General features: G+C 48.3%; 1 protein-coding gene across 1 annotated transcript in view; it reads right to left on the minus strand.

The window, feature by feature from the left end:
- Window positions 1–78: 78 nt before the first annotated feature.
- The window catches only part of LOC121025317 (integrin alpha-D-like), an 18,184-nt gene continuing 8,652 nt past the window's right edge, over window positions 79–9,610 (minus strand). Inside the window, 16 exon segments of the mRNA XM_040467862.1 lie at window positions 79–330; window positions 561–634; window positions 1,455–1,586; window positions 1,845–1,999; window positions 2,887–3,044; window positions 3,163–3,293; window positions 3,995–4,204; window positions 4,298–4,333; window positions 4,335–4,439; window positions 4,591–4,733; window positions 4,852–4,981; window positions 6,284–6,357; window positions 6,554–6,704; window positions 6,801–6,954; window positions 8,445–8,590; window positions 9,251–9,381. Coding sequence (XP_040323796.1) covers window positions 132–330; window positions 561–634; window positions 1,455–1,586; window positions 1,845–1,999; window positions 2,887–3,044; window positions 3,163–3,293; window positions 3,995–4,204; window positions 4,298–4,333; window positions 4,335–4,439; window positions 4,591–4,733; window positions 4,852–4,981; window positions 6,284–6,357; window positions 6,554–6,704; window positions 6,801–6,954; window positions 8,445–8,590; window positions 9,251–9,381 — 2,129 coding nt within the window. The 3' untranslated portion in view covers window positions 79–131.

The raw sequence follows: 9,610 nt of genomic DNA on the forward strand, positions 1-9,610 counted from the left end.
CACTCTATCTCCCTTCCTCCCTCCCTCCATCCCTCTCTGACTCTGGATCTCTGTGTGTGTGTGTGTGTGTGTGTGTGTGTGTGTGTGTGTGTGTGTTTATATTTCACCAGAGAAGAATTAAAAGAAAACTACTATAACCCAGAGCAGGGAAGAGATCCCAGCAACTGGAGCCCAAGGGAGCCATTTACCTGAGTTCCTAACACTCGTCGATAGGACAGCCCTGCTGGATAGTAGAAGTTGATCACAGTTCCATAGGAATCCTCACCTTCATTCCACAGAGTCACTGTCACATTAAGCTCCAAGGAGCTCCCTACCACCAGGGTCTGCAGGCTGGAGGAGGAAGGACAAAACTGAAAAAGAGGCTCCATTGGAAATGAGTTGGAATTGGGTAGGGGGTAGGGGTGGGACTGTGGGAACTCATGAACTATTGGCTGAGAACACTCCGATCAAAATTTCTTTGTTAGAAGGAGAGCCAAAGGGAAACAAAAGTACATCTCATCCTATGAGGATGGGAGACCCCAAAGCTTAAGTGTCTAGAAATGAAAGCAGATAGAACTCACCCTGAGGAGATGAGACTGACACTCAGGTCTCCTTCACAGAGGTGATCTTGTCCACAGTTCTTCTCAAAGGGGAGCTGCAGCAAAACAGAATATCTCTTCCCATCCATGTCTCAACCTTTCTTCATTCCCCTCATTAGGAGCACTCCTCCTAATAATGAGTAATACTCATCATTGAGTATTACTGAACACCCACTCTGCACCCAACAGTGTGCTAGACACTGACAAGAAGTGGGGCAGTAGGGAAGGGGCAGTTAGAATATAAAAGAATGATAAGAACTTTGGTTTCAAGGGGCACAGAATTTAGTTGAGGAGTTAAATCCAACTCACATTGGAACAATTATTCAACACTGTTAAGTAACAATAAGGGGGTGGGAGGGAGTTAGAAAAACTGGAAACTACAGGTGAATTAGACATGGTTCTTGTACTTATGGAACCCACAATTCTAAAGGACCCACAAAAGTAGATGCAGATTGCTATGATTCCAGTCATGTAACGTTGGTATCACCATGAAGTAATAGGAAGCCAGGGAAGTGATAGATGCTGAATGTGGTTTCCAAAAGAGTGGAAGATAAGACTGGAGCTTTGGGGACTAGAGAAGATCTTTGGGGTGGAGAGAAGGAAATGTTTTCCAAGTAGGAGATACCACATGGAAAAAGGAACAGAAGTAGGAATGAGAAAAGTTGGGAAGGATTTGAAAAATGAGAACCAGAGAGTTTATATTGAGATAAAGTGGGCACCAGCTGGGACACGTGTAAGGGTCTTAGCTAGGCGGGGCCTTGGTAACTGGGTGGAGGCAATTTGGACTTGATGTGGTTGGGAACCAAAATAGGTTTTGAAGCACACAGAGATACAGTGAAAATCAGTACATCCCTGGGATTTCGTCAGAAGACTCACAGAAGCAGTGAAGAGGTCCTGTGAGCCCACAGCCAGCACAGGGCGAAGGTTCTGAGATGAGGGGATGGGCTCCCCAGCCAGGGAGAAGTTGAAGTGTAGGATGATGGGACTCAACACGTCCTCCACACAGTCCTGAGGGAGAATAGGCTTTCAAAGCCCCACTATCCTTCTCCTTACTTTCCACCACTGGCCCCTCTCAACTGCATCCATTTCCTGCTGTCCAGTCAGAATTCTGTGCAAGCTGTTCAGCCAGGTACTCTGGCCTCAACTTTCCTCTCTCAGGCCCCACTCTCCCCACCCTTTCCACCTCACCCGACAGGCAGCAGAGATGCCAGAGATTATCCTTGGGCTCCTTCTCCCCCCACCTTTCCCAGAACCCAAAGTACTTACTGGTAAAAGCAGCTTAATGGTTTCACAGTAATCCCCTAGCCCCAGGGTTTTTCTTCGAGACAAAGTCCTGTTCTTGGTCTCATCAAAAATGGCACGAGAAATCAGGCGGCTTGGGTCTAATGCCAGATCATACCTGACAGAGCTTTGGACATCACCTGGAGCAGAATGGGAAACAGAAGACGAAAAGTCAAAGAGAACCTCTGAAGTTCTATGTTTGTTTTTTTTTTTATTCGTGCAATAAATATTTGCTGCGCACTTTCTATGGGTCATGAGATGTAACAGGTGCTGGGGATATAGGTAGGGAAGGAGATAGAGAAATATAGCCCCAAGCTCACAGTCTAGGAAAAGAGATGAGCATGTAGGACTTAATGTCACACCATGATCAACTCAACAGTGGGATCCTCAGTTGTACCAAGGAGGGCTTGCTGGACGTCAGAGGTGCCTCCCTGGGTGGGCCTTGTCTGATCTCTGACCTGGAGGATGAGCAGGGGTTGGTGAAGAATGGGGAAGAGAAAATCCCAGACCATGAGAACGGTGGCTAAGACCAGAAGGGAGAGAGAGGATGGCACATTTACAAAAAGGGAGAGTGGGATGAGGTGAGTTTGGAAGGGCAGAGAGGAGCAAAGTCAGCAAGGACATTGTAGGGAGGGATTTTGGTCTCTCTAAATGCAAGAAGAAAGTGGTTGAAGGGTGTTAAGCAGGAAAGTAAGGAAACTAGATTTGCATTTTAGGAACAATCCCTATAGTTTCTCTATGGAGATAGGGTGGGAGCTGCAAAAAACAGACATGGGAACAGCTCAAAGTATAGGTAGGAAAGGTAGGAGGTGGCTGGGGCCAGTGGGGAGAAATGGGCAGATGTATCCTGGGGATAGAACCTATGGCCTGGGTGTGGGGAGAGGGGGAGAAAAGGGACCCAGGTTTCCAACACTGGCAGCTGGGTGGATGTGGAGGTGGTATTTGGATTCCTGGGCCCATTCTCTCCTGACGATAGGGTGGGAACCTTTATGGGGTAAGGGGCTAGATTCACTAGGAAGAAACTCACCTAACTGGTCCAGTGAAATTTTGTGGATAGTGAGACAGACTGTGGCATTTCCAGCTTCCAGAGTGGTGGGCACCTCTTCCCAGCACTGGTACACAGCCTTTGCCACCTCCGAGGGCATGAATCTCATAGTCACCCCCACATTCAGCACTGGCTGACTCCTGAGGGTGCAAAGAGGGGCTGAGGACCTGACTCTGACCTTGGGGAGGAGAACAAGGGAGGGGGCAGCTTTTGAACTGGACACACAGAGGGAAAGGGTGGGATGTGGGGAGTTATCACCTGAGCAGCAGCACCTGTCCCTGGGCCCCCACAGCCAGGTCCACTAGTCCATCCTGGGTGAGGTCCTGACCCCCACTCAGCGACTGTCCGAAATACTGGAGTGTGGGAGAGAGCTGGGAGCTTGCAATCCGCTGGCCAAAGAGGGAAAGGAGAAGTGGAAGTCAAGGGAAGGTCATTTGAAAGGTTTGAGAATAAAGATTTGGAAAGGAGAATACAGTGAATGAAAATAGAACTGAATGGAAAAATTGAAAAGGAGAAATGAAGGGGTAGGAATGGAAAGCAAGTGTAGTGAGACCCCAGGGATCTCAGACAGAGAGAGGCAAGCTCCTTTGGTCCAATTCATGTGAGGGTACAGGCTAATGACAAAATTAAAGCATAACAATAGAAATATAATAGGTTAATTTACTCATCACGTGTATCTTCCTTCATAAATATTTGATGAACAGAGTTCTTAGTACTCCATTGAGTCATCTTTACAAGAAGCCTATGGAGTTTATCATTTAATGTTTCATAGAGGGGAACTGAGGCTCACAGAGGTTAAATCATTCACTGCCTAAGGCAACACAGCTGACATGACTGGCCAGGCATTTGACCAGGGCCTGCAATCTCTTACCCACTAAACTGCCCACAACAGATTGGAGTCTGTTTGGAGCCAAAGGACAAAAGAGAGATAATTTGCACTTAGCTGGGCCTGGTGAAATTCATGGCAATAAACCCCTAAAAGGAGAATAGCTACTACTAAGGTCCATGACAAGAGGCACAGGGCCATCAGGCACATCTAAGACATGGGAAAGGAGGTGGAACTGGAAGAGGCTTCAGAGAGGGGCCTCACCTGGCTGTAGGAGGGCCTGATGCCCAGTTCTGAGGTTCCATGAAATAGGTAGACAGCACCCCGGTTTTCTTGCTCTCCTGGGGCACCGATGGCGACGTCTGTCAGTTTGTCCCCATTCGCATCCCCCAGCACTGTCAAGGCTGCCCCAAAGCGGCCCCAGGGGTGGCCTTGCTCCCCACAGAGAATGACCTCACACTGCCACCTAGCCCTCTGCAGAACAAAACCAGTGTCATGCCCCAACCCAGACAACCCCTCCACCCCACTCCCAGGCCCCACCCAGCCCAGGTCTCATCAGACACTCACCCCCTGGGGCAAGTGGCACACGGACACCTGGCCCCCCCCACGCCGGCTTGTAGTAGTGTGGAGCCCCAATGAGGACAAGGTCAGAGCTACCATCTCTATCCACATCCACAGTACAGAGGGAGGCCCCAAAGTAAGAGCCAATCTGGAGGGCAGAGCGTGAAGTCACCCTGCCTGCCTGCCCCCTGCCACCAGAACCTTACCCCGTGGTCCCCCAAACCCCTTCATCTCCTCCCTCTCCATCCTTGGACACCCTGCCACCCTCGTGGTCCACTCTGGATTCCTCTACACCCAACCTGGGTCCCTGCAACTTCAGCCTTTGGCTTCCATTGTCCGGACTCCCGAGTGAAGAGGACAACCTTCCCAGTATGCTGATGGCGGGGAGCCCCCAGGATCAGGCTCTTCACCCCCTTCCAAAAGGCCAGCTCGGTGGAGTAACCTGGGGGTGGGGGGGGCAGGCCTCAGCACAAAATCTTCCTCCCCATCCCTTAAGCTCCTGCCCTTTCCAGGCAGCTCATCTCCTCCCGCCTGTGCCCCCAACCACAGCTTTTTCTCACCCAGGTAAGAGTCCCTCATGTCCACGTTCTCTTGAGACACACTGATGAAAGTGGGGCTCATATTTTGGGGGTATAGGAAGGCACCTCCAGACCAGCTGAAGCTCCCCACAGCCCCCAGAACTGGTCCATCCTGGGAGGAAAGGATTCCAGGGCTAAGCAGTTTTGAGTCAAAACAAGGCAGCCTATTCCAAAGCAATGCCTGCTACCAACTCCACTCATTATTTGGAATTCTCTTTTCCTTCCCCAGTCCTGTCCAGCAGCTTCAATCCCTGACTCCTAATGTCTCTCTCAGTCCATCCCCAGTGCCGCTGCTCCAGTAAGTCCCAGCTCTTCTCACCCACTGCCCTTTCTGCCTCCTATTGTGTTCTTCTCTGCTCCACCCTCCTCAGTGTTAGGTTTCCTCAGACCAAATATATAGCCATCACCCAGCTGGCAACCCAAGATGGCTCCCTGTCACCAAGACCCTGAGGATGGTATCTCAGGTCCTCCCCAGACAAACCTGTGGAGTTGCTCTATGCTTTGAACACACCAAGTGTTTGACCTGGACACCTCTCCTCTCTTTCTGAGATGCAACTGCTCTCTTGGGAAGAGTCATCCTCAAAGCCACCTTCTCTGTGAGGTCTTCCTTGGCTCCCTCGGGGAGTGATAGGTGTTTCCTACTCTGCATACCTTGCTTATTGCCTTTCTAAACTTTTGACTATAGATAATTTAGAACATATACAAAAGTAGAAAGAAATGCACAATGAACTCATAAGTACCCAGGTTCAATGATCAATTCATTACCAACCTCGATTCATTTCTATGTCCCTCCAACTCACCCCCAAAACTCTTTTGAAGAAAATCCCTCTGGATATTTTTAACACACATCTACTTTCACATAAGTCATGCTATTTTGTCATTTCTTTGGTCTGCATGATCTGGTCTTTCCCATCTCTCCACCCACTCCTTCCATGCTGCCCCTCACTCAACCTGCTCCAGCTGTGCTGTCCCTTTTATCTCTCTAGTGCAGTAACCTTGTTCATGCTTCAGGACCTTTGCACTTGCCTTTTCCCCTCCCTGGAGCAATCTCTCCCCAGATTTTCCCACACCTATCCCTTTCTCATCATTCACCCTCAGTTGTTATTCCTCAGGCCTCCTCTGATCATCTCTCTTGCTCTCTTCTAACAGTGAGCATAATCTGAAGATCTTTTGTTTGTGTTTATTGTCTCCTCCCACTGTATATGTGCTCTGTGTGAGAGCAGGAACCTTGGCTATCCTGTTCTCTGCCGTGCTCCTAGCACCTACATACACTGCCTATATGTCTCTCTCTAAACGGACAGTGACCTTGAGGACAGGATCTCCTTCTTATTTACTTCTGGGTCCCAGGACCCAGCACAGGGCTGGCCCAGGATTGGTGCCTGAGACCTGTTTATCAAGCATATGCTCCACCTACCATGGTGAGCACTGAACTGAAGCCTTCTTGTGACATCTCATGCTGGAAGGAGCTACTTGTCCTCGACTGGGTTCCTGTGGGAAAACAGGTCACTTAGGCTCTGGGGACCATGAGACCACAAGGACTTAGAAGGAGAAGAATGAGTCTGGGTCTCAGGTTCTGGGGCACAATTTTGGGTGACATGTGAATAGGGATGGACCCTCAGAACTGTAGGGAACAATCGGGTTGGGAACCTTTGAATTTCAAGACCCAAGCTCGCCCTGTATTTACCCTCCACTGCAAAGATCTTCTCCTGCAGCTGCTTCTGGATGCTGCTGAGTGCTGCAAAGTTGTCCACCTTGAACACATGATCCTGAGAGGGCACTGAGCCAATGGTGTTCAGCTCCTCCCTGGCAGTGGGTTCCTGGAAAGCATCTCCCACCTGTGGCAGAGAGGCAGCTGAGGAGGAGCCCACCAGCCTTTCTGCATGAGTGAGATGCAGTCTCAGTCTGAGAGAGCCACGAGGAAGAGGACGTACCCCAATGGCATAGCGAATGATGCCAGCTTTCTCTGCCAGGGGCATGACATCACTGTATTCCAGGGGGTCTTTGTATTTCTGCCCATCTGTGATGACAATGAGAATCTTCTTGGCACTTTCACGGGCACCATTCCTACTATGAAACAGTTCTTTCCTGTCAAGGAAGAAAGGGAGTTGGCTCTCCTGAGATGAAACTGATTTTGAAAAGAAATCATTTGCAGCTCTAGAAGGTCATCTGGGGAGACTCTGGTGTTCTGGTACCCTTTGACTTTACCAGGAAAAATGTTAAGAAAATGCCTCAGCTACGGGTGCCTCGGTGGCTCAGTTTGTTTGGTGTCAGACTTTGGCTGAGGTCATGATCTCACATCTCATGAGTTGGAGCCCCACATGGAACTCTGCACTAACAGCCTGGAGCCTGCTTGGATTCTCTGTCTCCTTCTCTCTGCCCCTCCCCCAATCTCTCTCTTTCTCTCTCTCAAAAATAAATGAAAACTTAAAGATAATAAATAGTCTCAGCCCTTTCTGAAAGCCATACAATGATTATTAAGAACAATAATAAATGTACTCCTATGTCTTGTTCTAAAAATCCTGCCATTATGGAACCTCATTTCCAGGAGACAGTGTGGTTCAGAGTAGGAGCTTTGGATTCAGACACTTGGTCAATTGCTTTACCTCCCTGAACCTCTGCTTGTCTTCGTGGAATATGAGAATAAGAATTGTGCCATAGCTCATCTTCAATGTTGGCCCCAGTGTGCCACATCTGATTCCCTTCCCATATTGAATCTGACCTGTGAGTTGTTTTAATCAGTAGCATGAAATGGAGATGACACTATTCTAGTTATGGGCTTAAAAAGCCTTGGTAGCTCCTGCACTTTGGGGAGCAAAGTTGGTAGGGGAATGCCTTGTTCAGTGTTTCTCCAGCACCACCCCTAGAGTGGTACCCTGGGGTGCACAAGTCAAAGATCCCAGACATTCACCCAGTTCTTTCCCAGAAGAGCCACATCTTCTGTTCTGGCCCCACCACCTAAGCCATTTCTTCATGGTCTGCCTAGCACCCAATGCTGGACAGGCACATGGTAAGCACCCAGTTAATGCAGAGAACTCACATAAATGAGGATGTGGGGGTAGAGGGATGTGAGTGAGGAGACAGGCAGAACACACTTGGCAACAATTCCTGACTCTCTGCCAGGGATGTCAAAAAGGGGTGCACCATTTTCTGGATAAAACTCTAACCACTTGTCCAGCACTTCATGTTCAGAAGCACCTCATGCATCAGATCTCATGTAATCCTTACAACCAAGATGTACGTTTATCCTCATTTGACAGTTTACTGAGACTTAGATTCAGTAACTTCCAGTGTTGCCCAGGTTATCAGCAGGGAGCCAGAATGAGAACTCTGATTGTCTGAACCAAAGCTTATGTCTCTGCTGCCCCAGGTGGAGTCAGAATCTAGCCAATCCAAGGCCGGCAGAGAGGAAACACACTGCAGAAGAATCCCACACTATATTGGGGGGAACACTCCAGGGAGGACAGCCCCTCCACTCCCCTTTAGAGCCCCTTTCTCCAGAACTTCTAGAGCTGTGCAGACCAGCATGAGGAAGTGGTGTGGCAGTGTGTCCAAATGAGGCAGAAGGGAGAACTTACACTACTTTCAGGATGCCTGTGGCTGTAAAAGTCAGGCCTTTCAGTTGTCTGATGGGATCCACGAGGCTCTGAGGGCTTGAGCTTCTCTGGAATTTAGTGAAGGTGAAGTGGATCTCCAGATGGTTGGAGTACTGCATGAGTGAGAACTGCAAAGACCAAGAGGAAGGCCCTGGGTCTCAGGAGTTATTTTTAAATTAACTTTTATTTTGGAATAATTTTGGATTTACAATTTCCATGTGTTTTTTGAGGCTAAAACCCAGGAGGAAATTGGCCCAAAAAGAAAATTAGGAAATCAAAACCAAATAATGCTTCTTTCATACTTTGGAAATACTGCAATATTTGTTAAAATAAGATTTTTTTTAAACTTTCATAACATATGAAATAAACTTGTAGGCTATATTTCCTCACTTCTCAAGAATTCATACACACATGTACACTAATTAGTGAGAAATAAAATAAGAGAAATCATGAGTTGCATGGAAAACACAACAAAGAAATCATTAAGTATTTGGCCAAGGTATCTTCAGTCTAATTTCATAGCAAAACTATTTTTGCAATCCTTTCAATGCTTTTTAACAGTAAAAAAAAACATATTTCCTGGGCCATATAAAGACATATTAAATGTCACAGGGGAATTTCCTCAGGTAAGGGCACAAATCAGCCCGGCACTGAGACCTTAGCCTTATCATGGCATAGGTCCACTGAGCCCACCCCCAGCAATGCCAGGCCTCCTCCTAGGTTGGCCTTTCCCAAAGGCAGCCACCACCACCCCAGCACTCCCCAGGTCTCAGGGACCCAATCTTCACCAGTGTGTTGGTGCCCTCAAACTGTCCCATCACAGCTATGACAAAGTCCTTCATCTGCTTAAAGTCCCTTTGGTCAATACTTCCAGAGCCATCAATCAGGAAGACAATGTCCATCTCTTGACTTGGACACTCTGTAGAGAAGGAGGAAGGAATCAGAGATGCTAGTGTGGGGCCCAGCCATCTCCCAGGACCCAGAAACCCTTCCTGCTCCACAGACTTACAGTGTCATTCCTGGATTAGGAATCAATTCCCACCAAGTTTACAGCACCCTCCACTGCCCAAAATTTAAGAAACCAACCAAACAAAGAGAGAGAGACAGAGAGAGAGAGAGAGAGAGAGAGAGAGAGAGAGAGAGAGAGA

This window comes from Herpailurus yagouaroundi, unplaced genomic scaffold (assembly GCF_014898765.1).
Source record: "Herpailurus yagouaroundi ecotype Mexico unplaced genomic scaffold, PumYag 67602, whole genome shotgun sequence".
In the NCBI taxonomy this organism is placed as follows: Eukaryota; Metazoa; Chordata; class Mammalia; order Carnivora; family Felidae; genus Herpailurus; species Herpailurus yagouaroundi.